This window comes from Grampus griseus (genome assembly GCF_964374135.1).
Source record: "Grampus griseus genome assembly, chromosome: 11".
Lineage (NCBI taxonomy): Eukaryota > Metazoa > Chordata > Mammalia > Artiodactyla > Delphinidae > Grampus > Grampus griseus.
The window spans coordinates 44,348,809-44,364,477 of record NC_139005.1 but is presented as its reverse complement, the minus strand read 5'-3'; the positions used below and the strand labels follow the sequence as shown (position 1 = coordinate 44,364,477).

Genomic DNA, 15,669 nt, shown 5'->3' with positions numbered 1-15,669 from the left:
TCCAACTCAGCTAGGCCCCAAATTGTCTGAAGGCTCCTATCAGGCCTTCTCTCCTGGCCACCCACTTCCCAATCTTTCCTGGCTTCCCCTCTGGGCAGGGTATTTTTTTCTTCCAAAGCCAGTGCTGGAACCTGTGCTGTGCAGAAGAGAGGACAAGACCAACGATGTCCCCCAAATTCCCATCAGAGAACACACAACCCCTCAGTCAGTCCTTCCTCTGCTGGCTTCAGTCTGCATTCCTATGCAAGCCCCCTCTGTGAGGCTGGAAGATGGACAAGAGGACCCTCATAAAAGGGAGGTGAGAGAAAACACACCAACCCAACCCCTGCTCAGAAGCAAACTCCTGTAGTCTCTTGTCCTAGTTCATGAGTGAGCCCTTTGGACAGGGCCTGGGAGGGCTAGGCGAGTGGGTAGGTAAGGGCCCCTCGACCCCAGCCCTGGGAGGCTATACCAGGGGAATGTCCATTAGCCCCATCAGTGTGGCATGGCTGTGATACGCATGCTCTGGGAGGCGATGGGGTAAGTCACCATGGGAGTGGTGGTGTGGCTCATTGTGATTCCTGCCAAGGGTTGGGCCATCGATACAGCCACAGGAGCCACAGATACAGCCACAGGAGCCATGGAGACAGGTGGGGGTGCCATTCCCTGGGCAATTGTTTGAGCCAGAGCAGCCGACAGTGGCGTGATCTCTGGGTTCAAGTGTGGGGGTGGGGGTGGTGGAGCAGCAGGCGGTGCAGCATTAGCTGGGGGAGCGGCTGGAGCTCCCGCAGGGGCCACCAGTTCTTGCTGGGACACGGGGCGAGGCTGTAGAGCCTGGCTGCTGAGAGTAGTGTGAGTCTGGGCGATGCCATGGTTAAAAGTGGCGACAGTGCCCACAGTGGGGGCCAGAGTCTGCTCAGTTGCTGGTGCAGTGGAGCTCAGGGTCATGACCTTAGCCTGATTGCGGAACTGGGCATTTTGTTCCAGCAGTACCTCGTTGGTGGCCAGAAGGTTGCTGACCTGCTTCTTTAGCTCCTCTACCCGCTTCCTGAGCATGGCATTCTCTTCCTCTAGTAGCCTGCACTCCACCCCTCGGGGTGGAGCCAGGCTGTATTCATATGATTCAAAATGGGGGCCATCTGGGGGGCAGCATCCACCTCGCCGGCGCTTGGGGCCTGGCTCATGGTCCTCAAAGCCCCTGTCAGGGAGGTCGTAGATATCATAGAGGTCATGACGTCGTCCTGGGGGAACTGGGCCTGTTGAGCCCCCACCACCAGCACCTCCTCCACCTCGGGCATCAAACTCAAAATCCCGCTGCAGGTGACGGAACTTGCACTTGGCGCCTCTCTGGCAATCACCCTTGAGAAAGTCACGGCAGATAGGGACCTCCTCCTTCCCATTTGGTAGGTCAGCTGGTGAAAGGCCCAGGCCGGCTGCCACTTTCTGCCTCAGCCGAGGGGGCAGTTCTCCTGTCTTCTTATAGCCATCCTCATCCTCCTTGGAGCCATGGATGAATCGGCAGTTTGGGCGGCTACACTCCTTGTTCTGGAAGTCATGGCAGAAGATGAACTCGTTTTTGCTCACCCCCAAGTTGGACACCTCACTCATGTCCGGATGGCGATAGCGGCAACGCTTGCCTCGCTTGCACACATTCCTCAGGAAGTCTCTACAGATAGCATCTGAGCTGGCCCCGCCACTGCCTGCCCCTGTCCCACTGGCCTCCTCGCTGCCACCGCCTCCAGGGCCTCCACCGCTGCTCCCAGTGCCGTTGGCATAGCTGTCCCGGTCAGGCATCCTGGTCCCCCCCAACTCAGGGCTTTCTTCCTTTTCTTGCCACCCTTGGTGACTGCTAGGAAAGAGGAGAGCTGTGTCAAACAGGAGTCCTCCAGTGAGGCCAAACTCTTGCTGACTGTACGGCAGGCAGTCCAGCAAGAGGCAGGCCAGAGGCATAATGGCTCTGGAGATGGAGAATCTAACAGATGAGAATTCTGCCTGGACTGGCTGGCTTGTCAGAAGTCTTGCCCAGGCCCTGTGCACCTGGTCTAGGTCAGAATGATTCACACTTGCCTGGCTGTCGGAGGGAGGGAGCTGGGGTGAAGCTACCTCATCTCACTAATGGTGATATGCCAAGGAGGAAGCAGGGAGAGAACAGTGTTGGATTTTATTTCCCCTTCTGAACTGACCTTATTAAAGTTGTGGAATCAAAATTAAAACTGCTGTTGGTGTCTCATTAGGCTAAGAGGAGACTGAGAACAGTGGCTAAGATAAGCTGCTGAGTTACTAAGGGCCGTGGATAATGGAGTACTGGTGACATTACTTCCCTGACCCCCCTCTTCCATGGGATCTCAGGTGAGGACTCTGTGAAGTTATCAGATCTCTAGACCCCACGAAATCCTGAGTAAAAAGACTGGTATCACCAGCTTTAGGGCAATACCTAAACCTGTCATTTTTTGGTATTCTCTCCCATATTACCATTATTCTCAACTCTAGGGTGGTCAGCCCCCTCCCCCTCCATTTCAGGGGAAGAGTTCTACAGCTGGAATCTCTACTTATAGACCTCAAAAGGACAAAACCATTTGTGGCAAGATCAAGGCAATAGGAAGGAGTTACTTTCACAGGAACAAGTGACCTTTCTTTCCCCATTCTATACCCCTCCTATCCCTCCATCGGAAGATCCCACTGACATCAAACCACACCATTCCTTGCCCTATAAAGATGCTCTTTACTTACAGACTCTATAAAAGCTTTTAAAGTCTCCTCTTTCCCAGAAGAGCTCAAGAACGTCAGTCCACTGCCCTGGTTCTAGCGCTGTCCTCTCCCCACAGCCAACAAGACTAGGAGTCCCTGCTACCACGTGTCTGACCTCCTAAGCCTTTCCTAGCCTTTTCAGGCTCCCCCTGCTGTTCAAATAGGAAACCTTTATATTATTTCCCCTTGAGTATAAGGGAATCTTTCCAATTTCTTTGGCCTTGACCGCCCCCAACCACCCGGTCCATTGCCTTGACTTTGCCTTCAAGACAAAATGAACCCTAAAATGAACCGACTAGGTCACAGGCCAGAGTTGCAAGAAAATCTGTAAAAGAGGGGTCATCTTCCTCCAAAGGGAGGTAGTCTCAGAAAGACAGAAACAATCAAGCAAAAAAGAGTGGGAAAAGAGAAGACACAAATTTTTCACTAAAAGGGAAATGACCTGGTGAAAAATAAATGGCATCTATCCAAGCCTGACCCGTGTTACAAGTCCCACCAGAAGCTGATAATCATATCTGATATTCCTCCCCACCCAACTTTCCCAGGATTGTTTGATACCTGAGGTAGCTCAGGTGAAGTCCGGGGCTCCTGTGGGTCTCCACCTCCACATCACTGCTGGGTTCTGAACAGGAGAAAAACAGAGACTTGGGTGTGAGAAGGGGTAAGAATGGAGAACTACGGGGTGGTTGTTATAAGAATGAAGTCTGACAAAATGGCAAGAGCTCTGGGCACGTCAAGATTTCCTTAGGATTCAAATTGAACTTCCCCTGTCAAAGGGAGAAGCTGCCAGTAAGAAGAGAGTAGTAAGGAACAGAACTAATTTGGAGAGCCTAGGAGGACGGGTTGGAAAACCAGCCCTAAGTGAACAAAGCGTGAGGGGCACCCCGTCTCAAGGTGAAGGAGGATGTGGGGATCAAAGCCCGGCCTAGGGTTGGGGTTAGGAACTCCGAACAGGGAGCCGTGCAAGGGCAGCGACTGACAGTGCAATGGGATGGCGGATTAGACTTGAGGGCGGTGACTGTGACGCTTCTCAACACCCCAGAGTTTGCGAAAAAAGTCCTAGGAGTTTACCGCAGCATGTCTCTAGCCTGGCAGGTTCTGTGCAGTGCCGCCGGAGCTCAGCCGGGGACCAGGTGAATAGGACACTAAACGGAGCACTTAGTGAAGCGGGGAAGGGGACTCCAGGTGACATCAAGCAGAGGGGATGGGCAGGGCTGTGACGTCACAGAGCTGGCGTTTGCTCGCGAAGCGGGGTCAGTCAGAAAAGGGATTCGGCCCTGATACGTGAGGAAGAGCCAAGTCGGTCCTGGGGGGCCTTGTGTAGCCCGGCCGAGCCCAGCCGCTGGGCCGGCCCCGACTCCTCCCCTCCGGGCGCGGCCTCCACCTAAGTCTCCCGCCTCCCTCACCTGCCGCCGCCGCCGTAGTTGCTGCTGCCGCCTGCCGGTCCTCTAGCTTCGACAAAGAGCCGCCTACCCTATCGCCCTTCCGCTTCCTGCGGAAGAAATGACACTCTAGCCACCAGACCCGGAACCACACTCTATGGTGTGCGAAGTACTTGCGCGACAAGCCGCAGGAAGTTCCCAGCAAGCTTTGCGTGTCACCATGGCAACCTGACCCAACAGCCAAGAGCCCCCAAAACGACTTTGTAATGCAGGCCTAGACAAGGGAGGAGGGGAACCACATTTTGCCCCTGTGCCCGCGAGATCAGCTTGAACACTCTCCCTGACGTGTGTTAACACCCTTTCCAGGAAGTAAAGGGCACCCAATGCTCCAGCAGCTCCGAGGGCCAGAACCCCCACACCCGACTTGCAGCCTAAGGAGCTTGCTTGACTTCCTCTACATCACGGGGTAGAGAGGTCGACTGTACTGGTACAGAATCCCCAGCCAATGGAACCATAAAAATCACATAACACACAAGACGAATTTTTTTCTTCAGCTAAGACAGCAAAAGATATGATTTATTGTTACATGTTACATTCAGCCACAACTGAGAATAGAACTAGTCCAGTATGTCAAAAGGTCCAGGGCAAAGGGCCAAAAGGGGCCGTTTTGATACGAGCAAAGTGGGTCTCTCAAAGGCGGTCGAGGCGATCAGAATGGCCATCGATGTTCCAGATCCACTGAGACAAATTCTAGACAGTAGGCAAGCAGTCCAACAATTTGTACCAGCGTCCCTGGCCTCTGGCTTCCCGTGTTTCTGCTCCTGTGGCTTCCATGGGTGTACAAGTTTACTTGGACCTCTGCCTCATCTTTCTTCTTTTGCGCTTCAGCCTGAAAACCAGACATAAGTATACACCTCCTGCCCACAAACCCGAGCTCAGTCTTTCCCTCGCACTTTACATCTAGACAATACAAGCGAGGGGTAAAATCAACAATACGATGCTACCGTCTTGTGTCCCAACTCCTGGCTTTGGCCAGTCAATGCTCATAACGTTTTTCACCTAAAGTTGTTTTAGATTTCTAAACCAAATGTTCCTCCCAAGTTTTATCCAAGGCGCGCTCCACTTCCCCCCTCATGTACTGGAAATGTCTCAGCATACCTGCGCATTCGCTTCTTCCTCCACTGGCAACCGATCATAACCAGAGGCAGACAATAAAACAAGGTATCATTAGTTTTAGTAACAAGTTTAGGCAGGGATATGAAGAGCATTATATGAGTAACCACATCAACAATTTGGACTCCCACCCGGATCCCAGACGTGAAACCCCGAATTCCGCATGCGCTCTTCTACTCCCGCCCTCTCTCGCACTCCCAGCCTCTCTCACCACAGCACTTACCCACCACTTCCTTTGCTTCTCCCCAAACTATCCTTCCTCTCCCAACATATCTTGGGCACCCTTGAGAACCCAGCGATCCCGGAACGATGGCGGACTTCCCTTGCCAAGGTCTACCCCCACAATCGCCAATTCTTAACAGCCTCAGATCACTGCCAGGGACTGCTTACCTTCGCTCTCATGGCGCGGAGGTTTCTACGGGGAAAGAAAAAAAGTCTGTAGTTAGTTTGCTATAACGATGGTAACTGCAGAGATCAGATGTTAGTGGATTGTACTCGGAAACCGAACACAGCAGCACAGACACTCACCTCCGAAGATGGCGCTAAGGCCGAGAGAGGGCTACAGGCCCGCCTACGGATATTTAATGGAACGCTCATTGTCGTCATTTCCGTTGTCTCGCCCTGCCCCTAGGGGCGGGGCTCCCCGAGGGGAGTAACAATGGGTTTCGGCCTTAGGTATCTGAGAAGTGATTGAATTAGGAAAGTTCTGTTGGAAAACAGTATTTTGAGTTTGAGTTACAAAATTCCCCTTTCCCCAGTTTTATTATGAGGATACTGTATTATTTAAATATGAGCACATATTTCCAATAAGAGACCTAGAGGTGCAAACGAGCAAAGGGCAGCTACTTCCGCCTTCCCTCTCATTGCTTCATGGGAGTTGCAGTTTGTTGGCGATATCCTCCATTTTACTATGGATAGGTGCAGATTGAACAAAAACTCCTGATTTGTTTTACTGGTTTACCTTATTTTCTAAACTAAATTGCTGCAGGGAGATTCGATCTTGGAACTTACAAAGGTCCTAAGATTTCAGAACATTGAAAGGATGTAAAGTGAGGAGTCGAGAAAGCTGTCATACTACAGAGAACTTTGTAACTATCGAAGATAAACTCTTTTCCTAGCCAAGTCCGGTCTTTCTCTACAATGCCTGAGGCAGATTATCACTATATTCCTGGCCACGATGCATCTTGTTCAGAAAATACTTAAGTGATTCTCCTTCTGCATAGGGTGAAGATCAAATCAATGGACAGAGGGGAAGCAAGATGAGCTACACGTTTCTTTAGGGCAAGAATGGTATTTGGTGGCAAGACAACTTCCCAGTCTCACGGTATGGTTAGGTCAGAAGTACCCGGAAAAGACACCCAAAGATTGGGCTACAGTTATGGATGAAAGAGAACTCTTCATCATACAGACTTCACCTTATTCACTGTAAGATACGGTACGGCTTGTTATAATCCCTTTTTTAGTGGTTTCCCTTTATAAAATTTCACTTTTTAGCTCTGGAAAAACAAGGTTTCTAAATTTAGGGCCCTTGTTCCAAGTGCCTAAGCGGTTCTAGTATTGTCACCAGCAGAAGGTAATGTGTTTGAAAACAAAAAATCCCAGGATTGTTTTTATATCAAATCCGCTGGGATCTCACCTGTTGATTGCCCACTCTCTGTAAGTTCTCATGAAGGGATGTGTTCAGTTTCACTCAGCATAGTATCTTCAGGTCAGCAATGCCTCATGCGGAAGCAGCTCTAATACAAATTACCCATCCAATCTCAGGCTGGCCCTGAAAAATTGCATAACACTAAATGCATTCTTCCTGGCTTCCTAAATCAAGATCACTTGCATACAGTGTTCTTACTTTTTGCAGTAAACATTAATGTCCCGAACAGTGTCGGCAGCAAGGTTTATGTTTTTACGTCAGAAAACTAAATCACAAACTCCCATAGAAAATGTACTCTTTTCAGAGAACCCAGGATTTATGTCCCCCCAACTCAAGGTATTCCTTGTTTTAGAAAGGTAAAATATGGCTATAGAAAACTGGTTCCAGGGACTTCCCTGGCAGTCCAGTGGTTAAGATTCCGTATGGGTACAATCCCTGGTTGGGGAACTAAGATTCTGCATGCCAAACAAAACAAAACAAAACAAAACAGGTTCCAAATGATCACCACTTCAACTCACACTCTCTCACCGCCATCAAATAAGAGCAGCAAACAAAGACACATGATTATGAGCAAATCCAAATTTATTTTAACGCCATGTCATTTTCAATGTGTTTAAAAACCTTGTAAGTTAGCGGGAGCCCTAGTTCCCTGGGACAGCATGCCAGAGGTACTGAAATTCGTCAACTTTCTCTCCAAACCCCTAGCAATTCATCCAAGTCCACAGCTTCAGAAAGCCAGGAGTTTTGTCTCTTCAATCAGTCTGCTCCTCTGGTTCCAGGTCTTTCTTTCAAGAAAGGGAGGTCAAAATATTTCATACAGGGAACAAAACCACAGTGGAGCTTCCGACTCAGGTTTCTAAGATAGAGCAAGGGAGGAATCCCACTGACTCCAAAGAAATGGACATGGTTGAGATGGATTACTTCTTTACAGCCTTGTGGAGGGGGAAAAAAATGTCCTGCAGAACAAAATTGACTACAAAGATTTACAAATGAGGATCCATTTGATAGATGAGAATCCCTTGGTAAACGCAGGCTCCAGCTCCTAAAAATGGGAGGGGCCTGACTAGACAGCCTGGATCATAAAAGGAATCTGCCACATGTGAAGAAAAACAGTCTGAAGAATAGCTCCTCTATTTTGAGCCCTGATAAAATCTTGGGGAGAGTGGGACAAGAGAGAGGAACAAGCCCCAACAGATGGGAAAATGCTGACGCTGGAGTGGTATAAAAACATTTCAGCTGAGTTTTTAGTGGTGGCGGCTACTTTAGCCTCTTCCCCGTTCTGTTGTAGGGTCATAAACCTCGACCAAGCAGAGAATAGTAGAAAAAGGCTAGAAAGAGGGGCTTGAAGACGATGGATTTTGACTCCTGATTTTATTATTCAATTTCTCTTTTCTATTTAAAGTAGTCTTCGATGGCTGGGAAGCCTGGCCTCCCAAGACCAGAGTCAGTTGGAGCTGGTTGTTGTTGGAAGGGGGCTGGGTTGGGGGACTGGGACGAGGACAGGGAGACCCCGCTCTGCTGGTGGTCCTGGGTGGAGAAGACGAACTGCATTTCACAGAGCCTGGGGTGTGGTGGGAAGGGGATGAGGCAGGAGTGGCAAGCTGGGGAGATGGGACCCACCTCAGTCCCCAGCTTCATTTTCTTCTAAAGTTTCCCCACTGGTGGCATTCTCTGCAGTCTTAGAGGCCTACATTCATGGAAAGGAGAGGGAGAAGACATGTCAGTTTCCAACAACTTAGGGTAGTGTCTGGGGGACCAAGGACAAAAATATCCTAATTCTCTAGGTCAGGGCTGAGACGGGGAGAAATAAGGACATACAGAAATCTATACACCCACCATGACCCAGGAAGGTGGAATAAAGAGGGATCAGGTTCACCCTGCCAGAGAGGGATGACTGTAACGAACCTTCTTTTTTTTCTTTTTCTGGGTTTTCCGACTTGCCGAACTCTGGAGGAGGGCCTGGAACATATAGAAGAAGGAAAACAAATTTTGAGGAATGTGGAGCAAACACCAAGTGCTACTCTCAGCACTGTAGCTCTCTTCAGGACCTTCCCATCACTTATTCCTCACTCCCAAGACAAGTGCCACGTGCCCGCCCCTTTCCATCCCACACTAACCTTGAGCTCTGCATCCTGGACCTCCATCTCAGACTTATAAAGGTCAGGCTCAAAGGGACCACTGGTTATCCGCATGGGGCCATTGGGCATAAGCAAAACTGTAAATTTAAACTGGGCAACAAATTCACCTATGAGAGAAACAAAGTATTTTGATAAAATGTTCCCTTGTCATCCATCCTCTTTTCTGTGAGCTATAGGGAGGAGGGGACCATAATCAGGGGCTCCAAAGTACAACTCTCTTCTTAGAACTCACCCTCCTTCTCATAGAGAACATTAAATGGTTGTAGCAGTTCGTGTTTGGCGCACTCCACCACACCCATGCGGGCCTTCTTCTCATCTTCAAATGCTCTAGGGAGGGAGAGACAAATTCAGGTATCCTTATCTCCTTATCATGTCTTACCATTTTGCTCATGTTTTTAAATAACTCCTACCCTCAGGCAGAAATCATGCGTAGGATTGCTTTTTTACACTACCTTCTATGAGAGGGAGATGGCAGAGGGGAGAAGGCATGCACACAGGCTGGAGCTACAAGTCTAGGCAGGAAAGGAGAGAGAGGGAGGGAAAGGTGGGGGAAGGAAGAGTGCTCCTGGGGGCTTCCCTGGTGGCACAGAGGTTAAGAATCCGCCAGCCAATGCAGGGGACAAGGGTTCGAGCTCTGGGCCGGGAAGTTCCCACATGCCACGGAGCAACTAAGTCCTGGCACCACAACTACTGAGCCTGCGCTCTAGAGCTCGCGAGCCACAACTACTGAAGCCCATGTGACTACAGCCCGTGCTCCGCAACAAGAGAAGCCACCGCCCGTGCTCCGCAACAAGAGAAGCCACCGCAATGAGAGGCCCGCGCAGCGCAACGAAGAGTAGCCCCCGCTCGCCGCAACTAGAGAAAGCACGCGTGCAAGGAAGACCCAACGCAGCCAAAAATAAATAAATAAAATAAATTAAAAATAAATAAATAAATAAAAGAGTGCTCCTGGGTGTGTGGTCTATGGGTCAGACTGGTTCCAAGCCCTGAGCTTGTAAGTGCAGTAGTACCTTAAAGTAAAAGGCATGGCATCAAAACGCCTTTCAACCTCACTGAAGAAGGCACGAGAAGTTTTCATTTTCAGGCCATACTGCTTAGAAGGGTCTCTTTTGTAAATGGTGGTTCTCTGTCCTGCATCCTTGGCCTAAAAAAGATCACATTTTGGTCTGGTGCTCTTGGAACACACCCTCAGCACCCCCCCCCCACCCCGCTAGCTCTGGTAAACATTACTCACCTTGCCCTCTCCTGAGCTGACGAGAACATCCACAGCATATACTTCATGTACCTCAAATTCAACTTTCTCATGGTCCTTCCTAAAAGGAACAGAAAGGGAACCATAAAGAGCAATAAATAATTCCTGGAGTTTAGAGTAGAAAGTAGATAAGATTAGCCTGAAAAAAAAAAAAAAGATTAGCCTGGAGTATGGAAGGATAAATTCATGACTAGTCTGGTATGACAGAAGGTACAGGGTGGCATACAGGGCACCTACTTCTGCTGGTCTGTGGGATTCTGGATAATGGTTTTCTCTCCATCGATGACATGCTGCTTCAATTGGTGTGACAGCATACCTGCAGATTGGACAAAGTCTATGGTACCACTCACCTAGAATCCCAAAAGGTTTCCAACCCACCCACCCACGTAATGAGAGCAAAGTGCCTGGCTATGGAAACACAGGGCACTGAGGTTTTTGGCTTGGATTATGTCAGAGCCAAGATGGATCCTCAAGGGAGCAAAAGTCTTAATTCTGCAAAACCACTCATACTTAGACCCCCAACCCTACTATCTGAGGTCTCACCTTCTATTGGTGTGCAATTAAATGAGTGGGCAACTTTGTTCCAGGCTTCTGTCACTTGTGTGTTCTAGAAGTACAAGATCAAATAAAAGATAAGATACACGGGCTAGTAAGTTGTCTACCATGAGAACAAGAAGCATAAAAGAACTGAGAGGGCTTCCCTTGTGGCGCACTGGTTGAGAGTCCGCCTGCCGATACAGGGGACGTGGGTTCGTGCCCCGGTCCGGGAAGATCCCACATGCCGTGCAGCGGCTAGGCCCGTGAGCCATGGCCGTTGAGCCTGCACGTCCGGAGCCTGTGCTCCGCAGTGGGAGAGGCCACAACAGTGAGAGGCCCGCGTACCACAAAAAAAAAAAAAAAAAAAAAGAACTGAGAGATCTAATATCCTCAAGCAAGTGCAATGATTCGCATTGGTTTTTCATTTCATAGGCCCTATCATCCCTACAACCTAGAAATAACATTTGCATACCATTTTACAAAGCACTTTCACGAAGATGGTCTACTTAGATAATGATTCTCTAAGGTGAATAGTGCAGATCTACAACCCAATCTAGAGGAGGAAACTGAGGCTCAGAAAGGTTACATGATTTGCCCAGGGTTAAACCAGTTAACCAAAAGAACCTGGTATAAACCCAGGTTTTCTGACCATAGTGTTTAGTCCATTATACCTGGAATTCTAACCTGCTGAAAGGGTATAGAAACTCTTTTTTACATGGATGATCTCAATCTTCACAGCCATGTGATAATAAGGCACAATTCAATTTTCCCCACTTTACAGATGAGGAAATTTGAACTTGAAGTTATTTAAAATCAGTATGGGGTGGCAACAGGGTGAGAATTCAGAAAGTCTAATGTCACAGCTAGACAACAGCCACTATATTAACAGTACCTTTCAGTGAAAAGACACAATATAAATAATGAAAAGACACAGTATATAAATAATAAAAATAATTAACGTGCAAAATAATAATAGCTGACACAAGGGCTTACTATGTGCCAAGTACTGTTCAAAGTGCTTTATGGTAGCTCTACGAAGTAGGTACCACTGTAAGAAACCTACAACAGAGGTTTAAGTAAAAATGATGCAATTAAGTTACAATGGGGACAAACTGATGAAAAGTGTAAAGAAGAGAGCACAGAAAAAAAGAGGATGCTTTAAGTATTGAACAGGTCTCTGAAATCTAAGCGTTAGAGAAAAATCTCCATTAATAGTCTAACACACTAAATTGTATGAATTCATGAGCAGTTTATGATCCCTGGGCTTCCTAATTTTGTCTTGCAAGGGGCTTTGGCCTCTTTGCCACCAATTTACTGGTACTATTATGATTTTTGTTTTATAAGCTTCTAAAATTGAGTTTTAAAACTGTGGTATCTGTGTTTTATTGTAAGCTCTCTATCTCAAATTATTTTGGGGAAAGATGCACATCCAAAATATGAAAAAGGATCTCTACAGGCTCCATGAGAAAGGGACCACATATCCCCTTACACCTAGCACAATACCATCTAAGGTAGGCACTCAGATTTAACTGCTCTTTGGTATTACTCTTTAATTCCTGCCTCTTCTCTTTCAGTATAGAATAGCTGTAGATGCCTAATGCATCTTTGGCTCTAACAAGCTTTGGAGTTGGACTCAACAGCTTACCTGGTTTCCAGGTTTGACCAGGCGTAGGGCAGCTTCAGCACAAAGGTGAGCTGCCTTAATGACATCTGCTTTCCGCCCTGTTACTTGGGTCCCCTGTAGATAAGGAAATGCAGTGAGTGCCTTCCTGGAAAGCTCTTTAACACAGCTGGTCTTTCAGTTAATATCTGTTTGTGTCCATTACGCAGCCAGTGGTCAGGAGAGAAAACACCCTTTCCTCTTTCATTTCTCTAGATACTCTCTCAAAACTTGCGTGGTGGTGGGGCTGGGGATAAGAAGCAAGCAGCAGTGCGCCCTCCCCCACTCCCCACTGGCTGAACAGCGTTCAAAGTGGTCCACCTACCAGAGCTACATCAACCACAAAAGTGTGAGCCACATTAGCGATGAAGCCATCCACATGGACCCCAAGGTCGCTGAAAGGCAAGAGCAGAGTACAGCATTAGCAACTGGCACTACTGTGAATGCTTAGGAAGAAGACAAGTGCTCTAAAATAGTTTAAGCTTACATTTTTACCAAGTCACCTTCCTTGAGAATATAGTCCTGGTCGCTCTTCAAAGGGGAGAAGTGACATACACAGTTATTTACTGAAATGCTGGTGGGAAAGGCAATACCTGTAAAGAGACAATCAGCCTTACTGCCTTGCTCACTCTCTTGGAGCCCTGTTGCCCCTCAGAAAGATGAGTGGATTTTCTTCAGGGTCTTGCTTAAGTTTGATCAATTTGGATTGGGTGGGAAACTGCTTGAATCCCCCCTGCCATTCCAAATTTCCAAATATCTCAACGAGTGCTGGGGTAGGGGTTGCATCATTACAATAAAACAAACAGGACTGAATAAGGGTCAAACTTAGGAAATTCGTGAGGGATTATTTTTACCTTTCTTCATTTCTTTTTCTTTTTTGAAAATCTTCCCTGTCTCTTCCATTATCATGGCATCACCTTTCTCACACAGGCTCAGTACCGACACACCTGAACAGGATGCTTCCACCAAAGACCGAAGTACCCCTGGGAACAGAACCCCGTATCAGTCCTGCATGTGTTGTCTAAGTTACCATCCAAGAAACACCTAGAAGTTGGACTTAGAGTTTCTAATATTCCCTAGTGCCATTGCTCAAAGGATGAAAGAGGGAATAAGTTTTGTCTCTTGCAATGTACCTCCCTATAATCTCGAAATCTCTACCTTCCTTTCCTGAAATAAAAAAGCCAACACTCCCTTTCCTCCCTTATATAGTGTGACAACTGGGTATGCACCATCTGTCTCCTTAGGCAAGGGAGACTTTCAAAGATGGTATCTGTGGTGTGGTAGGACAGGATTATGAACTTTAAGGGGGTTCTCACCAAGGTATCCAACATACATGCAAAGCAGCCTGGAGGAAATTTATAGGCGTCAGGGACAACAGGAAGACAGACATGCAATTGCTGACTCCAAGCTGATGCACCGTTAAATGCTACCTTCTTCCCTTCCCAGACACCCCAATTAGATGTTAGTAATCCCAATTTATGTAAACTTATTTCTTCAAATAACAAGTCAAGGAGACTTAAACTAAGGTCCCTGAGCTTCAGCAAGCTCTGCTTTTAGCAGGTTTCAAAGAGGTATGTGACCCAAAAGAGTTTCAAACTGGTATCTGGAATCACAAGTGCCTCAGAAGTTATAAACTGCAAGAGGGAAAAAATTTTTTTTCTGATTCAAACCACTCCATGTCCATTATGTTATAAAGCATTGTTTTGTTCACCGGATACCCTCTCCGCGGCCCATCCTGGACTTCAGATTTGATTTCTGTGATCCAAGTTTTGGTGATTCTTTGGAAGTCTGAAAACCTCAGGTTTTCAGCCATAGGATCAAAGGCATCCTAAATGCCTATCTTTACTGTCAAAACCATTTAAAAGCCCAAAGACAAGCACTTTCTGTCCCCCTAACTGGGTTTTAAATTGGAAAAAGAGAAGTCAGAAAGTGAGACATCTGTCCAGAGTGGCAGGGGCAGCTACTGAGTAAGTCAGAGCACAGTCCTAATATTCTGAGATTCTAACATCAGTCCCCCCTTTAACAGTACTATTCACAGGTTTGCCTAGTTGGGGGGAGGACCTCAAAACACTCCTAAAGTTGTGAAAACCTTGAGAACAATCAAATTTGACGACTAACTAAAGCCATTTGCGCAGATTGGAGGTAGTGATGAATAACTTCGAGAACAGTGAGATACATCTCCAAGAGTTATGGGGTGCCCTCCAACGGTCCCTGAGCTGGCCCAAAGAGTAGAAGGCGGCCCCCATCAAGGAAGGAGCTGAAGTAAAGAACGAAAAACTACAACAAAGCACGTGGTAGGGAAGCTGGTGTCAGGGACCACAGCGGAGAGAGCCGGCGATCCGCAGGGGACCTGGCAACACGTGCCGGCTAGGCTCCTGACGGCGGAGAGCCGCTACAAAATAGAGGGGCTCTTCCTTTTCGAGATGGCTTCGTTGCTGCCAAAATCAGAGACAGAGATCCGGACTGAAGGGTGAGGGGCAAGAGATACGCCTCGCCTCCTTACCAACCACCTAGGGCTGGAGCCGGCCGGAGGCCCAGCTCTCCGCCCCTCCCGGCCGCCCGCTCGCCCGCCCGCATCTCCAGAGACTCCAGCCCAGGCCTAGCCTCTCAGGTCCCAGGCGTGACACGGAGCCTCCCCACCACGCCACCTCCAGCAAACCTGCGCGGGGCCCTCACTAGCCCACACTGCATGACCCCACCGCTCCAGCCCCTCAGGGGCCAGCTCAACACCGTCCCCCTTGCCCCTCCCTCCCAGCCTCGATCTCCGGACCCCTGAGGCCGCACTCACGGTTGGCAATGTCGCCCCCCATCTTATACTTGGTCACGACCAGGTCCTCGGCGATAGTTTGCTCCTGCTGCTCGTCCTCGCCCGACATCTTCCCACCACCACCACCCCTGCAGCTTCGTTTCTCCTGAACCGCCGCCTCTGTCGCCCTTCCCAGCCACAGGCTGTAGCCACAGTCCCTTCGATCCGCGAGGAGAGCGCGAGCAAAAGCGCGAGCAAGCTAGGGAGCGGAGGGCGGGCGAGAGCGAGAAACTGCGAGCGCGCGGTCTGAGGCGCAGGGCACGCTGGGACAACGAGTCCCTCCTACCGCCAGTCTCTAGCCCCCCTCGCGGGCTATCAAACTACAATTCCCAGTCTGCCTTTCGCG

General features: G+C 48.7%; 2 protein-coding genes and 1 long non-coding RNA gene across 6 annotated transcripts; all 3 read right to left on the bottom strand.

Annotated features, from left to right (window-relative positions):
- Positions 1 to 473: 473 nt before the first annotated feature.
- Positions 474 to 4,189, bottom strand: ZC3H10 (zinc finger CCCH-type containing 10). Of its 2 annotated transcripts, none has more exons than XM_082666355.1 (3): positions 4,134 to 4,189; positions 3,286 to 3,349; positions 474 to 1,828 (listed from the first exon to the last, which is right to left on the bottom strand). In XM_082666355.1, exon 3 carries the CDS (start codon positions 1,771 to 1,773, stop codon positions 475 to 477), a length of 1,299 nt encoding a protein of 432 aa, XP_082522481.1. In that variant the 5' UTR covers positions 1,774 to 1,828; positions 3,286 to 3,349; positions 4,134 to 4,189; the 3' UTR covers position 474. The 2 variants fall into 2 exon arrangements, with proteins under 2 accessions (XP_082522481.1, XP_082522482.1); XM_082666356.1 differs by having other exon boundaries at positions 474 to 1,825.
- Positions 4,190 to 4,648: 459 nt separating this feature from the next.
- LOC309829839 lies at positions 4,649 to 5,829 on the bottom strand. Of its 2 annotated transcripts, XR_014297437.1 has the most exons (4): positions 5,811 to 5,829; positions 5,673 to 5,697; positions 5,268 to 5,290; positions 4,649 to 4,998 (listed from the first exon to the last, which is right to left on the bottom strand). It is a non-coding gene; the product is annotated as an uncharacterized lncRNA (long non-coding RNA). The 2 variants fall into 2 exon arrangements; XR_014297438.1 differs by lacking the exon at positions 5,811 to 5,829 and having other exon boundaries at positions 5,673 to 5,786.
- A 1,665-nt stretch (positions 5,830 to 7,494) lies between these two features.
- Positions 7,495 to 15,566, bottom strand: PA2G4 (proliferation-associated 2G4). Of its 2 annotated transcripts, XM_082665876.1 has the most exons (14): positions 15,306 to 15,566; positions 13,372 to 13,500; positions 13,005 to 13,110; positions 12,843 to 12,912; positions 12,503 to 12,595; positions 10,864 to 10,927; positions 10,558 to 10,636; positions 10,303 to 10,381; positions 10,079 to 10,212; positions 9,301 to 9,395; positions 9,048 to 9,175; positions 8,836 to 8,889; positions 8,551 to 8,617; positions 7,495 to 7,715 (listed from the first exon to the last, which is right to left on the bottom strand). In XM_082665876.1, the coding sequence occupies exons 1-13, from the start codon at positions 15,391 to 15,393 to the stop codon at positions 8,552 to 8,554; spliced, it is 1,185 nt and encodes a 394-aa protein (XP_082522002.1). In that variant the 5' UTR covers positions 15,394 to 15,566; the 3' UTR covers positions 7,495 to 7,715; position 8,551. The 2 variants fall into 2 exon arrangements, with proteins under 2 accessions (XP_082522002.1, XP_082522001.1); XM_082665875.1 differs by having other exon boundaries at positions 7,495 to 8,617.
- Between the last annotated feature and the right edge of the window lie 103 nt (positions 15,567 to 15,669).